Source organism: Notothenia rossii, assembly GCF_949606895.1.
Source record: "Notothenia rossii genome assembly, chromosome: 8".
NCBI classification, from domain to species: Eukaryota; Metazoa; Chordata; class Actinopteri; order Perciformes; family Nototheniidae; genus Notothenia; species Notothenia rossii.
In genome coordinates, this window is record NC_136906.1 from 78,765,704 (window position 1) to 78,785,205 (window position 19,502).

At 44.0% G+C, this 19,502-nt stretch overlaps 1 protein-coding gene across 1 annotated transcript in view; it reads left to right on the forward strand.

Annotated features, from left to right (window-relative positions):
- Positions 1-2,800: 2,800 nt before the first annotated feature.
- LOC307016298 (uncharacterized protein) overlaps positions 2,801-19,502 on the forward strand; it is a gene marked incomplete at its 3' end in the record, with an annotated part of 43,947 nt that continues 27,245 nt past the window's right edge. The window contains exon 1 of the mRNA XM_079645336.1: positions 2,801-3,073. Coding sequence (XP_079501462.1) covers positions 3,013-3,073 — 61 coding nt within the window. The 5' untranslated portion in view covers positions 2,801-3,012. The remainder of the gene's footprint in view (positions 3,074-19,502) is intronic.

Sequence of the window (19,502 nt, forward strand, 5' to 3'; positions counted from 1 at the left end):
TTACTGTTCATGGTAATTTGAAAACAAATGCCGGTGTTGGACACACACAAACACACCGAACACACACACAGAGCGGAACTGAGCAAAAACACACACACATCGTGCGCCTTGGTGACTGGACATCTCCTTCATAAAACGAGTAATAGGGGGAATAATCGGGTAGTTCGATGTGTGTAGAGGTGTGTGTGGTTAAACGTAGCAGCCTCAATCTCTATTCAGCTGTTCTAATGAAGGGAAACACAGTGCAGTAAACAGTAAAAGGCACAGCTCTTTGCAGCTGGTGCTGCTCTTCTCAGATTCTGCTGAGTTACACGTTACTGCCTCCAGTGGCCTGCACGACGAAGCCAGTTCAACAGACCCTGGACATGCACAATATATCAACTCACAACCATGTGTGTATGATACAAAACTCATTTTGTAAAGAAATTGTTAAATGTCCAATGTTTAATTCTTTGTACAAAAGTATTGGCATCAAAATATAGTGAAAGTAGCGACAGTAAAAGTAGTCATTGTGCAGATTGGTCCATTTCAGAATAATATATATGATATGTTTTATAATGATTGATCATGAAAGTGCTCTCAAAGTTGGTGAAGGTGCAGCTAGTCTGAATGACTTTGTATACTGCAGGGTAGCTGGTGGATTTACTCCAGGTGGAACTAAAGTCTGATTCAACACTTGATTAGATTTCACATCATTCATCCAGAGAAGTAACTGAAGGGATTAAATAGTCTTTACAACATCAGGAGGATACGTCCCCAGCTGACCCAGAAAGAGATGCAGGTTCTGGTCCAGGCTCTCGTCATCTCACGCGTAGACTACTGCAACTCCCTCCTGGCTGGTCTACCTGCATGTGCCATCCGACCTCTGCAGCTCATCCAGAATGCAGCGGCTCGTCTGGTCTTCAACCTTCCTAAATTCTCCCGCACCACGCCGCTCCTCCGCTCCCTTCACTGGCTTCCAGTAACTGCTAGAATCCACTTCAAGACACTGGTACTTGCGTACCATGCTGTGAATGGATCTGGCCTTTCCTACATCCAGGACATGGTTAAACCGTACACCCCAGCACGTGCACTCCGCTCTGCATCAGCCAATCAGCTCGCTGCACCCGCACTCCCATCACCAAAAACTCGTGCTATCCTGGCTCCAAAATGGTGGAATGAGCTCCCCATTGAAATCAGGACAGCAGAAAGCTTACACATCTTCTTCAGACTGAAAACTCATCTCTTTGGACTCCACTTCGAGAGATAGAATTACTAACAAAGCACTTATATACTAATAAAGGACTGTCTTATCTAAAGCCAGTTGAGTAGCACTTGAAATGTTTGGCTCTATGAAACCTGATGTACTTATATGATTCTGTTTTCTTCAAGGTTGTATCTTCCTGATCGAATGTACTTATTGTAAGTCGCTTTGGATAAAAGCGTCAGCTAAATGTAATGTAATGTAAATACATGTAGTGGAGTAAAAGTACACGATATACCTCTGAATTGTAGTGGGGTAGAAGTACAAAGTATGTAAACATTGAAATACTCAAGTAAAGTACCTTCAAATTCAGTAAATGTACTTAGTTACTTCACATCACAGTTTTCCTTATTTTCAGTGTCGGGGAACAACTTCTACGTCTACGTGGCGGGAAAAAACAACGGTGCTCATCAAGCCTTTGTGGAAAAGCTAACAGATGTGGGTCATACGGAGGTGACGAGGCCTGAATAAGTGACTACCTTCTGGTTTTCTGTCCCATCGCTTCACGAATTAAAACAGACATCGATGCGGCACTGAACAACATCGCAGGTAGGAAATGTCTCGGTCAATGATTAGCTAACTTCATGATGTGAAAAACGACCTGTTTGTTTTTGTACATGTTCTTATTGGACGGTTTGGACCCCTTTTTTGTATCTTGGACTCCCAAGGCCTAATATGTTCCTTATCTCAAGGTATACAAACTAGGGTTTTCATATTGTTTTAGATCGTTATGGTCACTGATGAGCTTTGGAGCCTCAGAATCAGAATCAGGTTTATCACCATGTTTTTTTTTTTTTTTTCTGCTGTACAGGAAGTAAACCAACTATTCTGTTGGTGATGCATCAAACCTTCAATCCCCAGCAAGTTGTGATCAGCAGCAGAAGAGCGGTGAACAATGCAAAGGTTTTCCTCACCGTGGACTGTCTGTTCTACGAGGGGAACCTCCTGAACTGTGAATGCAACAATATCACATGGGATGAAATCAAGAATGCTCTCGGAGTTTCCCGTCTCCAGGTAATCAGATAATGTGATATTAAACTGTAGTTTGGATGCTCTGAACTGAAGTCAGGTTGTATGTTGAGATACTTTATTAATAAATGCACGTCACAAAATGAGATGCATTGTGGGACATGTAGTTTATGGACAACGTGCTTCTGTAAAGCGACATTCAACCGTATAATAAACATATTATATTCTTTACAAGCTCTTGCGGGGACACAACAAATATAGTCGCGGGCCGGATTTGACACCGATGCTCGAGGGTGATAAATGCATGCTGTATTTTTCAATAAGATAAACCGATTCAGCAAAGATGGAAACAGTGGCAAATCGTTTCCACATACTGCACTTGGTGTTGAGCCACACAGGGCCTGGGAATGCAGTCATCTTAATATAAACATCCAGATTGTGTCTCAATGTAAGTTTGGCTCGGTCCTCCACAGTGACTGGATGTCAGCTCAAACTGATCCGTCTCATATCGGCCTGAATTATTCCTCTGTTGCTCAGCTGAACACGTGCCTGAGGTTTTCTAAATGGTGTCATGCCTTCAGAGCTGCAGGTGTTAACCTCATTCTCATCGAAACACTTCTCCTTCAGACTCAGAAGAAAAACACTGGAGGTGAAATGAGGAACCAGAAAACATCTTCCCACGTTCAACTTCCCCTCTTCTGTCGCTTATCTGCTGTTATCATCGGTACTGAGTTCTTGTTAAAGAAGCAGCCGGGGAGAGACTCTGACAGTCGAGAGCCAGAGACCGAGAGAGAAGCACGATGTCTGAATTCAGAAGGATCATGATGTCTTCATTCCTGATGCTGCTGCTCCACTTCCCAGGTGAGGATGCAGAGAACACACACTGTTTACGACTGTTAGTGAAAGCTAGTGAGGGCGTCTCTCAATTGAAATCGATGTATCCTTGGGCAAGATGCTGAACCCCAAGTCTCTCCCAATGGGGAACGGTGTGTGAATGATACCTTCTCTCGTGGAGTTTGAATCCGTTTCTACATTTAATATCCACTTTCCTCTATCGGGGTGTGGGTTATGACGCGCCTCTCTTTGCTTCATAGCTAACTTTGCAGAGATCGTTGTAGCGTTGAATCACATCAGGTATATTCTTTGATCAAGGTGACATACAAAGATGAAGACAAACTTCCTCGCTTCAAAGTAACTCAAAGTTCTCCGTATCAAAAAAGAACCAAAAGAACACGGTCAAAAGACTCTACCGCTTCCTGTCTAATCACACCCTCAGCTGTGAACCAACGTCATGACATATATAGACATATACTGTAGACATGCACGTCTGTCCCTCTCTGTCCCTCTCTGTCCCTCTCTGTCTCTCTCTGTCCCTCTCTGTCTCTCTCTGTCCCTCTCTGTCCCTCTCTGTCCCTCTCTGTCCCTCTCTGTCTCTCTCTCTATGTCCCTCTCTGTCTCTCTCTGTCCCTCTCTGTCTCTCTCTGTCTCTCTCTGTCTCTCTCTCTCAATCCCTCTCTGTCTCTTTCTGTCTCTCTCTGTCTCTCTCTGTCCCTCTCTCTCCCTCTCTGTCCCTCTCTGTCTCTCTCTCTCTGTCCCTCTCTGTCTCTCTCTGTCCCTCTATGTCTCCTCTCTGTCCCTCTCTGTCTCCTCTATGTCCCTCTCTGTCTACTCTCTGTCCCTCTCTGTCTCTCTCTGTCCCTCTATGTCTCCTCTCTGTCCCTCTCTGTCTCCTCTATGTCCCTCTCTGTCTCTCTCTGTCCCTCTCTGTCTCTCTCTGTCTCTCTCTGTCTCTCTCTCTCAATCCCTCTCTGTCTCTTTCTGTCTCTCTCTGTCTCTCTCTGTCCCTCTCTGTCCCTCTCTGTCCCTCTCTGTCTCTCTCTCTCTGTCCCTCTCTGTCTCTCTCTGTCCCTCTATGTCTCCTCTCTGTCCCTCTATGTCTCCTCTCTGTCTCTCTCTGTCTCCTCTATGTCCCTCTCTGTCTACTCTCTGTCCCTCTCTGTCTCTTTCTGTCTCTCTCTGTCCCTCTCTGTCTCTGTATGTCTCTCTCTTTCTCTGTCTCTCTCTGTCTCTCTCTCTCTCTGTCCCTCTCTGTCTCTCTCTGTCTCTCTCTCTCTCTCTCTGTCCCTCTTTGTCCCTTTCTGTCTCTCTCTGTCTCCTCTCTGTCTCTCTCAGTCCCTCGCTGTCTCTCTGTCTCTTTCTGTCCCTCTCTGTTTCTCTTTGTCTTCTCTCTGTCCCTCTCTCTCTGTCCCTCTCTGTCCCTCTCTGTCCCTCTCTGTCCCTCTCTGTCTCTCTCTCTCTCTGTCTCTCTCTGTCTCTCTCTCTCAGTCCCTCTCTGTCTCTTTCTGTCTCTCTCTGTCTACTCTATGTCCCTCTCTGTCTCTCTCTGTCTCCTCTATGTCCCTCTCTGTCTCTTCTATGTCCCTCTCTGTCTCTCTGTCTCTCTGTCTCTCTCTATCTCCTCTCTGTCCCTCTCTGTCCCTCTCTGTCTCTCTCTGTCTCTCTCTGTCTCCTCTATGTCCCTCTCTGTCTCTCTCTGTCCCTCTTTGTCCCTCTCTGTCTCTTTCTGTCTCTCTCTGTCACTCTCTGTCTCTGTATGTCTCTCTCTTTCTCTTTCTCTCTCTGTCTCTCTCTGTCTCTCTCTCTCTGTCCCTCTCTGTCTCTCTCTGTCTCTCTCTCTCTCTGTCCCTCTCTGTCCCTCTCTGTCCCTCTCTGTCTCTCTCTGTCTCCTCTCTGTCTCTCTCAGTCCCTCTCTGTCTCTCTGTCTCTTTCTGTCCCTCTCTGTCTATCTTTGTCTTCTCTCTGTCCCTCTCTCTCTTTCCCTCTCTGTCCCTCTCTGTCCCTCTCTGTCTCTCTATGTCTCTCTCTGTCCCTCTCTGTCTCCTTTATGTCCCTCTCTGTCTCTCTCTGTCTCTCACAGTCCCTCTCTGTCTCTCTGTCTCTTTCTGTCCCTCTCTGTCTCTCTTTGTCTCCTCTATGTCCATCTCTCTCTGTCCCTCTCTCTCTCTGTCTGTCTTTCTCAGTCCCTCTCTGTGTCTCTCTGTCCCTCTCTGTTCCTCTCTGTCTCTCTCTGTCTCTCTCTGTCTCTCTCTGTACCTCTTTGTTCATCTCTGTCTCTCTCTGTCTCTCTCTGTCCCTCTTTGTCCCTCTATGTCCCTCTCTGTCTCTCTGTCTCTTTCTGTCCCTCTCTGTCTCTCTTTGTCTCCTCTCTGTCCCTCTCTCTCTCTCTGTCCCTCTCTGTCTCTCTCTGTCTGTCTCTCTCAGTCCCTCTCTGTCTCTCTCTGTCCCTCTTTGTCCCTCTTTGTCCCTCTCTGTCCCTCTCTGTCTCTCTGTCTCTTTCTGTCCCTCTCTGTCTCTCTTTGTCTCCTCTATGTCCCTCTCTCTCTCTCTGTCCCTCTCTGTCTCTCTCTGTCTGTCCCTCTCAGTCCCTCTCTGTCTCTCTCTGTCTCTCTGTCCCTCTCTGTTCCTCTCTGCCTCTCTCTGTCTCTCTCTGTCCCTCTCTGTTCCTTTCTGTCTCTCTCTGTCTCTCTCTGTCCCTCTCTGTCCCTCTCTGTCTCTCTCTGTCTCTCTCTGTCCCTCTCTGTCTTTCTCTGTCCCTCTCTGTCCTTCTCTGTCTCTCTCTGTCCCTCTCTGTTCCTCTCTGTCTCTCTCTCAGTCCCTCTCTGTCTCTCTCTGTCTCTCTCTGTCTCTCTCTGTCTCCGCTCTGTCCCTCTCTGTCCCTCTCTCTTTGTCCCTCTCTGTCCCTCTCTGTCTCTCTCTGTTTCTCTCAGTCCCTCTCTGTCTCTCTCTGTCCCTCTCTGTTCCTATCTGTCCTTCTCTGTCTCTCTCTGTCTCCTCTCTGTCCCTCTCTCTTTGTCCCTCTCTGTCTCTCTCTGTCCCTCTTTGTCCCTCTCTGTCTCTCTCTGTCTCTAATGTATGTAAAGCTCTTTGAGGGGGTGAGAGACTGGATAAAGAGCTTTATAAATACAGTCCATTCACCATTCACCAATTACATGAAATAAAACAGCTTTAATATCACTAACGGTACTTTACTACGTACTGTTCCTTTAACTGAGAGTGATGAGTTGTGTTTGTAACGTGGTGACTTTAGTGAACTCTTGCTCACTAAAACCCACATAGCAATATTCTTTAAAGTGATCGTCACACTCACTATGAACACTTCAGTTGGTGATGTGGATCTGTAATTAACTCTGGTTTGAATGTGTCGTTAAAAGATTCATTAAACAGATGAACCAGAACTCTAACTCTTTACCTTTTTATATAATACATCATTATTCTGTCAGCATTTATGACGTCTATATTTCTTTCTGCTTTTTCCCCAACAGCTGCAGATGGGAAAGAATACTCTGTCAGAGCTGGAGATGAAGTCACTTTGCCTTGTGACAATGTGATGCATGATCAGGATAAGTTTGAGAGTACTGTCTGGCTCTTCAGTGATTCAAGAAGCTCAGCAGTAGTAGAGCTGGTTGATCTTGGGCAGATTCACAAAGAAGCCAAAGCTAAATCAGACAGACTGAGAGTTACAGAGAAATGTTCTCTGGTTCTAAAGAAGGTCACAGAGGAGGATGCTGGTCTTTACATCTGCAGACAGTTCAGATCAGGAGAACAACAAGCTCCAGACTCTCAGGTGTATCTCTCTGTTGTTACCAGTGAGTATTTACATCATCATGTTTTCAAACGGTCTCTAAACTGAAACATTCCAATAATCATGATGATTACAGGGATGAAGTACATTTAAATGTTGTTACATATTGTGGTTGTCTTTTCTCTCACAATATCTCCATCTTCAGTGACTGAACATCAGGACAATGATGAGGTGACGTTAAACTGCTCTGTGAAGACATATGTAGCCTGTAGACTCTCAGTGAAGTGGCTGTATCAGGGTCAAGATGTGGATAAAGATCACAGAGAGATAAAGACATCACAGTCTTCCTGCTCTGCCTCTGTGACATTTCTGACTTCTCTTTATAGTCACACACCAAGGTCTGAGTTATTTAAATGTGAAGTAAGACATGGTGCCAACGTGCAGACCTTCAGCCCTCAGTCCTCAGGTGAGAACATGATGATCTGTTTAAAGTCACTTCTTACTGGTGTAAAAAAAAAAAAACTTCAATATTTGTTTATTTTATGGACGTTTAAAATGGAATAGTTTGTTAAGTTTTGTTCATCTGTTTAGGTGAGGACACAAAACCAGAAACAACAACACCACCAACAACAACACCACCAACAACAACTGCAACGGGAACAACAACAAAAACAAAAACAACAACAACAACAAAAACAGCTAAAAACAACATGAACTCAGGTAAGGTTAACTTGATTTACTTGTAAAGTGTTTGATGGTCACAGGACAGAACCTCAGCTGTTTCTCTTCAGTCCTCAGGTGAGAATATGATGAGCTGTTTAAAATCATTCATCCTGATGCGTCACATCTTTATGTCGTGATGTGAGATGTTTACATTTGTTTTTATAACTGAACAGCATGTTGTTATTTTATTCATTAAGGTGAGGATGCAGGGAAGGTGACTACAGTGACAACAACATGGACAACAGTGAGAATGAGAGCAGCCGGAGAAACGACCAACACTGCATCTGAAGACAATCAAACAGAACAAGAGGACAACAACAAAGGTAGAGAGAGAACAGAGAATATACATTCACAGTTAGAGAAGACCTGCACACATTCAGGACATACACACCTGGATGCACTGGAAGGTGATACACATTCAGGACATACACACCTGGATGCACTGGAAGGTGATACACATTCAGGACATACACACCTGGATGCTCTGGAAGGTGATACACATGCAGGACATACACACCTGGATGTACTGGAAGGTGATACACATTCAGGACATACACACCTGGATGCACTGGAAGGTGATACACATTCAGGACATACACACCTGGATGCACTGGAAGGTGATACACATTTAGGACATACACACCTGGATGCACTGGAAGGTGATACACATTCAGGACATACACACCTGGATGCACTGGAAGGTGATACACATTCAGGACATACACACCTGGATGCACTGGAAGGTGATAAGGAGTGGACTCAAATCCAACATAGTTTATAAAGGTAACATGTTATGTAGATAAAAAAGAAGAACTGAGTGGATTATAAATAAGTTGTGTTTGTATCTGTATGTTCTGGATGTGTCCCTGTGTGAAGGTGACGAGGAAGCATTAAACAGCCAAGAGACATTTTGTTCATTCAGATTTGAGAGATAAAGAGATAAAAACTTCTGACTATATTTAACTCTTCGGTACCACTTTACAATAACACTACCTTATAAAGGGTTTACGAATAATTTGTAATTAATTAATTAATTTGGTTGTGAACACTTTATAAATCATTAACAAGCTTTTATAAGACATGAGATAAACAGGGCAACTCTGACCGGTTGCTTGCCAAATAGTGAGCCCACATGTATCTGTACTGCTAAGCCTTATATTGGCTACCTAGCTTACTTCGTCTCCTTCATCAGCCAGCATCCTTGGTATCTGTTGCTCACTGAGTTGATTCTCGCTAAGTAGCCAATATAAGGCTTAGTCATCTTGCCAAATAGTGAGCCTGTGTTGATGTATGAAAACTATGTTAGAACTGGTTTATAAATGGTTCTTAATGATTAATAAAGTGTTTACAACCTAATTCATAACCTAATTAGAAACCCTTTATGAATCCTTTGTAAGGTTAGTCTTATTGTAAAGTGGTACCAACTCTTCTAACTTCTCTTTTCCAGGTCGCTTGAGGCTTATCATGGTGTCTGTGGGTTTAGCGGCTCTCATCATCACCGTGGTTACAGTCAATATATGGGCAAGAGCTAAAGGTGAGAGATTTTCACAGATTAAATAAAAAATATAGAAATAAAGGTGAAATCTAATATCAACTTGTTTTGTCCTTTTTTCAGGGAGCAAAGCACAGACGGAAGAAAACATGGTGAGTTTGAACATTGCATAATTAAATGTGTGTATTATTTGCTCTCCAATTTTAACAATGGATATATGACAGGCAGAAGAAGATGCAACATAAGATTAATTTAGAATATTTATGTATCCAAATTAAATGATCTCAGAAAAGCTAAACAGTTAATTAACCAAAATAACAGAAAACATCAACACAATGAAATAAATGCTCAATAAGGAGGCTTCAAAGTGACCAAGTAGTTGAATCAACAGCTCTTTATAATGCTTACAATTCAATTAAATGCAACCAGTGGTAGCATGTAGATGTTAAAGAGAAGAGGCCCCAAGACAGAGCCCTGAGGAACCCCACATGTCATATTTGTCCACTGAGATGTGTAGTTACCTGTCCTTTAAGTAGGATTCAAACCAATGTAGAACTGTTGCCGAAAGCCCCACCCAGTTTTCCAGTTGGTCAAGAAATATATTGTGGCAAATAAAAATAAAACAGGAAAACACAGACAGATCGTGACGAGTGGAATTATTCAAGTAAATACTCTCTCTCTTAAATACAAAACCTTAAAGAGTAAATGTACTTACTGTCCAGCTCTGATCTGTGTTTCCACCATGTCTTTGTTCCATGTTGACAGGAGCAGATTGATGAAGATGAAGATGAGGTGGACTATGAAAACGATGGAGAGCCTTCTGCCTCTGTGTGACTGATCAACAACATCAACTCCCCTCAGAGTCCACTGCTGTCAAACATCACCTCCTCATATTTTACAGCATTCATGATGATGATGAAGATGATGCAGTGACCTACAGCACTGTGAGAGCTCCCTCCTCTTCCTCTGCTTCCTCCACTGATCCCAGCCACCTCTACGCCACCGTCAACAAACCAAGAAAGAAACCGATGTAATGTTTAAATCAATAGCATGATCGCTTGGATCAAAGATGTAGAGTTTAAGGGCACAGCTAGCAGAGTTTAATCAGATTTATATTAACCTTGTTTTTGCTTTCTTTGGCTTAAATGCAGCAAAGTGAGAGTACAGCAGCAGCTTTATGAAAACATGTCCCTCTAGAGGTGGGTTGTGAAAAAGGTTCAGACATGTTGGAGATTTACTGTATTCTTAATAATTAGAGAATGGGCAAAATGTTTTTTTTTAAATTAATTCTTGCTTGGTTTAATTAACCGTTGTTTAGTTATATCATTTAATGGAATATTGCATTTTCTTTAGTATATTTGATTGTGTTGTATTTTACCAAATGAAGTTACCTAACAGCCTTACCAGACTGCAGATGTATTTCCATGTAACACCTTTTAAGTGAAATATGTTTTGCTGTGTTTGGAGTTTTGTGTTGGAAATAAAAAAACGTTCTCAGGTGAAAGTAAACTCTTTTAAAGGAGTTCTTGTTCAGCTGTCTTTAGTTTCAAACACTTTTATTTCTCACCAGTAGGAAGCAGCAGAGATCCTCCCAACATGTGGAGGTCTCGACTGTCCTCTAACACTGAGAAGCAGATCTCTGCAGACACAAACACAAACACTCTCTCATGTGTGAATGCAACACAGTCTCACTCCCTGAACGTCCAAGAGCGACGCTTAGTCCGGGTCCCCGAGGTGTGCAGTAGTGAAGCGCCGAGTCTCCTTCAGCTTCATAAACGGACACAAAGAGCTTTCAACTGATTGCAATGTATTCCCATCGGCGGCGGTATTTGACGCTCAGGGAAGCACCGCATCGGTCCATGTCGGCTGCCCTTAAAGGCAATGTGAGCGTCCATTCCCATTGGATAACGGAGGATTTTACACCCGGAAGTAAGTATTCTCCTTACTGTCGATTGATTTGACAGTGATATCTGCACTACTCATCAACTCAAAAACACCAGGTTATCTTTGTTAATTAAACAACATTGATTGGTTTAAATTGTGTACAATTATTTTGTATTTTCTCCCTTCGATTCGGAGAAACAAATATTTGTTCAGAGTTTAGGATGGCCGAAGACACTACACTACCCAGAATCCTCAGCTATCGTTCCGCTTTGCTCGGCAAACCCCCGAAAACACTGTTCCACACATTTAAAAACACTTAAACAATTAAACAATGTTTACCCAGGATTCAATCACTTTTCCTGGCTTGTAAAATGTGGTGATGCACCCTGGAGGTATCACACTATTTAAAACATCTATACCCAGGATTCAATCACTTTTCCTGGCTTGTAAAGTGCTGTGAAGCGCCGGCTGTTGAATTGAAACAGTTTAATGCACTTTTAACACTCATGTACCCAGGATTCGAGCTCCTTTCCTCGGTAATAAAGTGAGATGAAGCAGCCTGTCCTCTGGGTGCGCTCTGTGGGTCTCGCAGCCTGCTCCTTTCTGGCTGCGCTCTGCCTCTATTCACACCACTTTTCCCCAGGTTTCAGAGACTTGTTGCTGGATAAAAAAGCCATGTGCATCACCCTGGATCTCTGCATGTGTGCCTGTGAGTCTGAGACCCTAACAGCAGGGACTCTGCTGTTTTTACCTTCTTGTACATTTCGTGAGTCAAATGTGGACGAAATGGACAGATTTCTGTCCATATCAGCGGGTGTTGAATTATAACAGTTTAATGCACTTTTAACACTCATGTACCCATGATTCAAGCTCCTTTCCTGGGTCATAAAGTGAGATGAAGCAGCTTGTACTCTGGGTGCGCTCTGTGGGTCTCGCAGCCTGCTTCTCCGGTGTGCTGGAGAGTCATTTTCAGGCTCCTCTCCACAGTTGTCCGCCTAAAAATGATTTTTAATCATTATTTTTTTCATTTAAATGATTCATTTTATCATTAATATGGTTCCCCAACACAATGCACATAGTCTGGAGATCAAAATGAAAATGATTTGTATTCACCATCATGGGGCTATATAAATCAAATTCCGGGTAATTCGGAGCACAATTGTACCTTTTACTATTTAAATGTATTTGTATTATATATGTTTTGTCTATAAAAGTGACATTTCTGGGTGACTTTGTCAGTTTATGGAGCTTATTCCACAAATCCTGGAGGTTGCAGGCCGAATTTGGGAGCTCATAGGCGGCCTGCCATGCCCCCACACGTGGAAAGAAGAAAAGAAAAGGGTCAATTATATCTTAAAATAATAAAAAAGGAAGTTTTAAAAAAATAAGTGCCAACGGAGCAGGGGCTCGAAAAAGCTCAACCCTTCGGCGCTTTGGGCCGAAGCCCCGGACTCTTTTCCACTCCCCCGTTGCAACTTGCAATGGAGAGGGGAATCCAAGCCTCCCCTACTCCATCAAAAAAATGAATTCATCACTTTCAGACAACTGTCTGCACGAAATCGGAAACCCGGTTTTTGAGAGGACTCAGAAAAAAAACGGCTGTGTAACTTCATGGAGGAATTCATCCGCTCCATGTGCACTGTGGCTCGGATACATTTGTTGCCCGGAGACCTCCCAGCATGGTTCTTACTAAACTTTAAGTTTTTGAACTGGTCTCTGGAGGAATGTAAGGGCAGTTGGCCGGGGACTCTACCCGCCTCATGAGGCACTATTTTCGGATACTTTTTTTCACTTTCACCCCTTTTCTATGGATGAATTGAAATACATTGCCTGGAGGATAGGACCGAGAGATGACAGACTCTCTGGCCGCCTCACAAGTTACTATTTGTCGGACACTTTATTTGCTTTACCCCGGTTCTATCACTCTTTCCTCCTTTGACCATAAAACGTGTTTCCTGCTGGGGTACTGCCTGGTTCCGGGGCACCCCAAACCCTCTCATGGTCGGGGCACCATGAATTGATGCATCGGCCCCAATGTTGCCATCACCAGCCCCGCGTTGGTGCGCGGGTGGGACCATTTAACCCGGTGGTAACCCAAGTCCTCCCTTGGTCCGTGTACCATGCATTGAAGCATCGGACCCATGGTTGCAATCACCGGTTACGCTAACGCATATAAACGGAGAAATAGAAAACAATTTAAATACAATTCATTGTGTCTGTTTTGGTAAGGATTTTGTCCGAATGCCCGGTGTGCAGACTCTTCTATCTGGCTTTGAACAAGCACCTTAAGCACAAACATGCAGTGCGGAACCTGGAGGAAAGAGGCATCATTCTTAAAATGGCCAGTGGCAGAATAAATGTTCGGACCAAACCCTGCCCCATCACAGGGTGCTTGTATGCTGGGAAGAGACTAGACCATCACTTAACTCATGACCACCCTGAGTTCTCCCGAGATGAGGCACATCAGGTCATGGCAAGGCTGAAGCATAGTGTGGCCCTGCAGTTGCTCCATGACCTCTGAGAGACTAATCCCATCATTGGAATGGCTACATCATTGGATATATACAATGAGGAGGAAGACCCGGTGCACCCTCCACCCTTCTCCCCACATACAAAGTGTGACGAAGAAGACTGCAGGCAGGTGATGCTGGAAAATGTGGTTTGAGGAAGAGGAAGAATGTATACGATTTAAGGGCCTGGCAATCTCAAGTACCTCCGGCATGAACACAGTAGCCTCCGGCAGCAATACCCCTCTCAAGACCCCGGTCAAGACTGTCATGTGGTCCCCAGAAGCCTCCGGTAATGAGACCCCTCTCAAGGCCCTGGTGAAGACTGTCATGCGGTCCCCAGAAGCCTCCGGTAATGAGACCCCTCTCAAGACCCCGGTGAAGACTGTCATGCGGTCCCCAGAAGCCTCTGGCAGCAGTACCCCTCTCAAGACCCCGGCCAAGACTGTCATGCGGTCCGCAGAAGCCTCCGGTAGTGAGACCCCTGTATGCCAGAAGACCCGTGCGTCTGTCTACAATAAGCTGAAAGCTAATCTGGCTAAGGACTGGCCCTCTCCCCGAAATCACTGGTCCACTGGGAAGGGTCGGGGAATACCATGCGTGAAATCACATTGCCTAAAAGCATGGAGACGTACATTCAGACATACAGAGGTCATTGTGAGGGTGTCGCACCGACAGTAAAACGGAAAGAAAATTGTGTGTCCAAGGTCAGCCGGATAAAGAACTTCCTCGTATTCATGACCCATGGTGTTGACCGGTTGTCAGACTGGCTGTTCCTAAAAGAGACAAAGAGGGTCCGTGGCAGTCACAACATCGCTGTTGTTCCTGAAGAATGTGAACCATTTCCTGAGGTACTTGTCTGAGTCAAAGCTCCGGGGGTGCATGCTCACCCAGTCTGATATGACCCACATCATCAGAGAGGTGACAGCCAACATGAACGACTTGAAAAAGTCTGTCACTGTCCACCAGGCGGAGCTTCTCGCCGCCATGGCGGCCGCTGAGAAGCGCATCCCTGATCTCCTTGACCTGATGGCTAGCAATCCGACCTCAATCACCCAGTACCTGGTATCTAACCCTCCATTGGAGCCTCCTGTATGGCCACCGTCCGGGTGTGTACGCAAACATGACCAACACTGAGGTCTTTGAGGCGGACAGAAGGGTCACTGCTGAGGGCTACATCATCCACGTGCAGGATCACAAGACTGCCAAGACATTTGGCGAAGCACAGCTGGTGCTTACAGCAAAGGAGTTTAGCTGGGTCATGCGGTGGATGGGGATAAAAGAGGGCTTGTCGGGTCCTCAGAATGAATTATTTCTTTTCACAACGGGGAAGCACGCTTCCAAGAACCTGAACGCTCACTTGAAGAGGGCTTGGGCTGATGCTGGGCTAGAAACAGCCGTCACCTTCACAATCCTGCGCACTGCCCTGGCTGACAATATCAAGCATCACCAAGATCCAGAAAGCAGGTCGATTCTCGCTAGGTTTATGTGTCACGACGTAAGCACTGCAGACCGGCTCTACGCGAATACGCCTGGAATAAAGAAGGGATTGAAGATCCGCTCCATGTTCAGGGCGGCAGCAGCTGCAGCAGCATCATCAGAAGGAGGTCTACCATCGTCAGCTACCTCCGAAGAGGGCTCAGGGTGGAGAGCAGCGATACCTCTTCTTCAGGGCCGGTTGATACTCCTGATGAGGGGACAGGGGCAGTGGACTCAACCTTTTTTCCCCGGTGCACCGTACAAGTTAGACGGCTAATATGGCCCCCGGGCCCCCGCTAATCATGTTTTTATTATGTTTATTATGTATATTGTGTATACTGTTTTTGTCAAAATCGTGTGATTATTAAATAAATTATAAAACATTAATATAACCTTGAAGGTTCCCAGGGGCAGATACAGTGCCAGGAATCAGACTATTTTAAACACTTATTCACGGGTTTTAGCCTGTCATTTTTCCCGATATCATTTAACATTGACCCTCTCCTGAAAATGCATGCATGAAAAATGACAGGCTAAAACTCTCTTCCAGACGTTTAAAAACACTTTCCCCGACCATTTAAACATTATTTCTGGCTTGTAGAGTGCAGTGGTGAGCCCTGGTAGTATCAGACTATTTAAAGGGTTACCAGGGGCATGAGAACATCCTGAACAGGAAGGGGGTGGTGGTGCCGTGAAGAAGGCAGAATATGGATGCCGATGGGCGGACGGTAAAGCACCGTAAAATCCATCCCCCTTTTAGGGTTACCATGGGCATGAGGTTCTGGAGGGTGTGATCATCTGGGTTTAGTCCGTGGGGGAGTGCTTAAGTCCGGGGTGCCCGGGGACTGGTGTGCCGATGTGAGGGAGACATGCTGAAGGTGTTTAGTCCGTCCTTTGGGGGTCTGTGAGCCGCCAAAGAGAAGGGCTTTTCCCGTTCTCTCTCCTGGAGGTGTGAAATGAGTGCCCATGTTAGGGACACATGCTGGAGGTGTTAGTCTGTCTTTTGGGGATCTTGGAGCAGCCAAATTGGCCAATTGGCCATCATAAGATGCATCAACACATGTGGTGACAGAATCACCACATGTGGTGATTGGCCAGAGTCAACCTCATAAGCCTCACTCACTCTGCAACATCTAGGATGCACTATTTTCGGATACTTTTTGTTCATTTTCACCCCTTTCTCCTGGTTCTCACTCCAAATGTGACTCTGGAGGAATGCAAGGGGAGTTGACAGGGGAATCTTCCCGCGTTGTGAGGCACTATTTTGGGATACATTTTCTAATTTTCACCCCTTTTCACTGGTTCTCAAAAAAATTACTCTGACACATTTTGACTCTGGAGGAATGCAAGGGGAATTAGGTCTGTCACTTTGGGTAACCGCACCACTGTCGGACGTCTCCCGAGAGTGGACGTCCATTTCCTCTAAGTAGGGTTAGGGTTAGGAAGAGATGTAGGAAGACGGATAAAGAGATAATGAGGGTTAAAGGGATGTAAGTAGGTCGTGGTGAAGGGATTTAGGGATGTGGGTAAGGATGAGGTAGGAAGGGGAATGGACGAATGGAAGGAAAAGGGAGGTGGGTCATGAAAAAAGAGATGAATGAGTGAATGAGGCTGCATGTGTTGACCGGGTAACAGTAGCTCAGCAGTTAATCAGAGGTGTGGTTGAGTTGTCGCTCTGCTTCATAAGAAATATTCATGTTGGATGCACATGAGCTCTTTTTGTACATCTTAATGGGACCAAATATTCATAAGTTTAGTGTGCAGAGCATGACAATAACTCTTTTTTGCAGAACAACATGCGGGTAGATGTGTTAAAAAGTCATTAATTATAGTTCATTAGAGTTCATTTAGACAATAGTTACTGTTTCCATTACTCATGTCTCTGTTTTGTATCTGGTCAACATCAGTGGTTTAGACCTGCAGAGCTCTGCTGCTGCTGCTACCACAGCCACAACAACACCTCTTTGTTCTCAGAGGTACAATTCATAGAAAAACCACCAGGCCTCAGACCACTGTGTGTGCATTCAAACACCATTAGCAAGTCTGTTTTCTGATTAAAATGATATAAAAAAACATACTGCAAGTATTTAAGGAAACTAATAATTCATAATAGTAATAATACAGAAACAACTACAGAATATATAATGCTATATGTACATTCTCTGCACGGTATTGCTTTAAGCACCTACCTGCATCAGAGGAACCTCCAGAGCTCTGCTGCTGCTGTTAACCACATTCTCACGGAAACACTTCTCGTCCGGTTCTCAGAAGAGAAATAAAGACGCAGCCGGGGAGAGACTCCGACAGTCGAGAGCCAGAGACCGAGAGAGAAGCACGATGTCTGAATTCAGAAGGATCATGATGTCTTCATTCCTGATGCTGCTGCTTCACTTTCCAGGTGAGGATGCAGAGAACACACACTGTTTACGACTGTTAATGAAAGCTAGTGAGGGCGTCTCTCAATTGAAATCGATGTATCCTTGGGCAAGATGCTGAACCCCAAGTCTCTCCCAATGGGGAACGGTGTGTGAATGATACCTTCTGTCGTGGAGTTTGAATCTGTTTCTACATTTAATATCCACTTTCCTCTATCGGGGTGTGGGTTATGACGCGCCTCTCTTTGCTTCATAACTAACTTTGCAGAGATCATTGTAGCGTTGAATCACATCAGGTTTATTCTTTGATCAAGGTGACATACAAACATGAAGACAAACTTCCTCGCTTCAAAGTAACTAAAAGTTCTCCGTATCAAAAAAGAACGAAAAGAACACGGTCAAAAGACTCTACAGCTTCCTGTCTAATCACATCCTCAGCTGTGAACCAACGCCATGATATATATTGGCATACAGACATAAAGAAATGCACGTCATATCCGACAGCAAATAAGTGAGGCTTAAACTAACATCTTTTAAAGCGTAGTGTGACTCACACAAATAAATAGTTAAGAGTTTCCTCTAAAGCCTTTTAGAAATAAGACAAACATTCAAACCATAATGAAGAAAGGGAAATGTCTCTAAGCCCTTCATTGAGCAAGGGGCACATTGCTCTGTATGAACTGGGTGTGAATGGGTGACTTGTTGTATGTAAAGCTCTTTGAGGGGGTGAGAGACTGGATAAAGAGCTTTATAAATACAGTCCATTCACCATTTACCAATTACATGAAATAAAACAGCTTTAATATCACTAACGGTACTTTACTACGTACTGTTCCTTTAACTGAGAGTGATGAGTTGTGTTTGTAACGTGGTGACTTTAGTGAACTCTTGCTCACTAAAACCCACATAGCAATATTCTTTAAAGTGATCGTCACACTCACTATGAACACTTCAGTTAGTGATGTGGATCTGTAATTAACTCTGGTTTGAATGTGTCGTTAAAAGATTCATGAAACAGATCAACCAGAACTCTAACTCTTTACCTTTTTATATAATACATCATTATTCTGTCAGCATTTATGACGTCTATATTTATTTCTGCTTTTCCCCAACAGCTGCAGATGGGAAACATCACTACCCCATTGTCAGAGCTGGAGATGAAGTCACTTTGCCTTTTGACAATGTGATACATGATCAGGATGAGTGTAAGAATACTACCTGGTACTTCAGTGATTCAAGAAGCTTTGTGACGCTGTTTGAAGGCGGACAGATTCATAAAGAAGCCAAAGCTAAATCAGACAGACTGAGAGTTACAGAGAAATGTTCTCTGGTTATAAAGAAGGTCACAGAGGAGGATGTTGGAGGTTACCTCTGCAGACAGTTCAGATCAGGAGAACAACAAGGTTCAGACTCTGTTGTTTATCTGTCTGTTGTTACCAGTGAGTATTTACATCATCATGTTTTCAAACTGTCTTGTTAAAACAATATGCTAAAACATTAAAATAATAACGATTACAGTGCTGAAGTTAATGTTACTCTTGTTGTCTTTTCTCTCTCAATATTGCTCTGTGGTGTCATATGGAGACTGTAGACTCTCAATGAAGTGGCTGCTTCAGGGTCAAGATGTGGATAAAGATCACAGAGAGATAAAGACATCACAGTCTCCCTGCTCTGCCTCTGTGACATTTCTGACTTCTCTTTATAGTTACACAACAAGGTCTGAGTTGTTTACTTGTGAAGTAAGAGATGGTGCCAACGTGCAGACCTTCAGCCCTCAGTCCTCAGGTGAGAACATGATGATCTGTTTAAAGTCACTTCTTACTTTTGATGAAAATGACTTACAGTTTTGTTATTTTATTGAAGTATCAGAATAAATAGTTTGTTCAATTGTGTTCATCTGCTCAGGTATGAAAACAAAACCAGCAACGACCAAACCAACAACAACAACAACAACAACAACAACAACAACAACAACACCAGTTCAAAACAACATAAAACCAGGTAAGGTGAACTTTATTTACGTGTGAAGTGTTTGATGGTAACAGAAGGGAACAGCTGTTTCTCTTCTGTCCTCAGGGGATAACATGATGAGCTGTTTAAAATCATTCATCCTGATGTGAATAATTACAATGTGTTTCTCTGAGGTCTTAACATCCCATCATTCTGTTATGATGACCATTATGTTTTGTTATTAAAACTGTACACTATATGGTTTTTCAAACAGGACAAGACAACAAACCAGTAAATC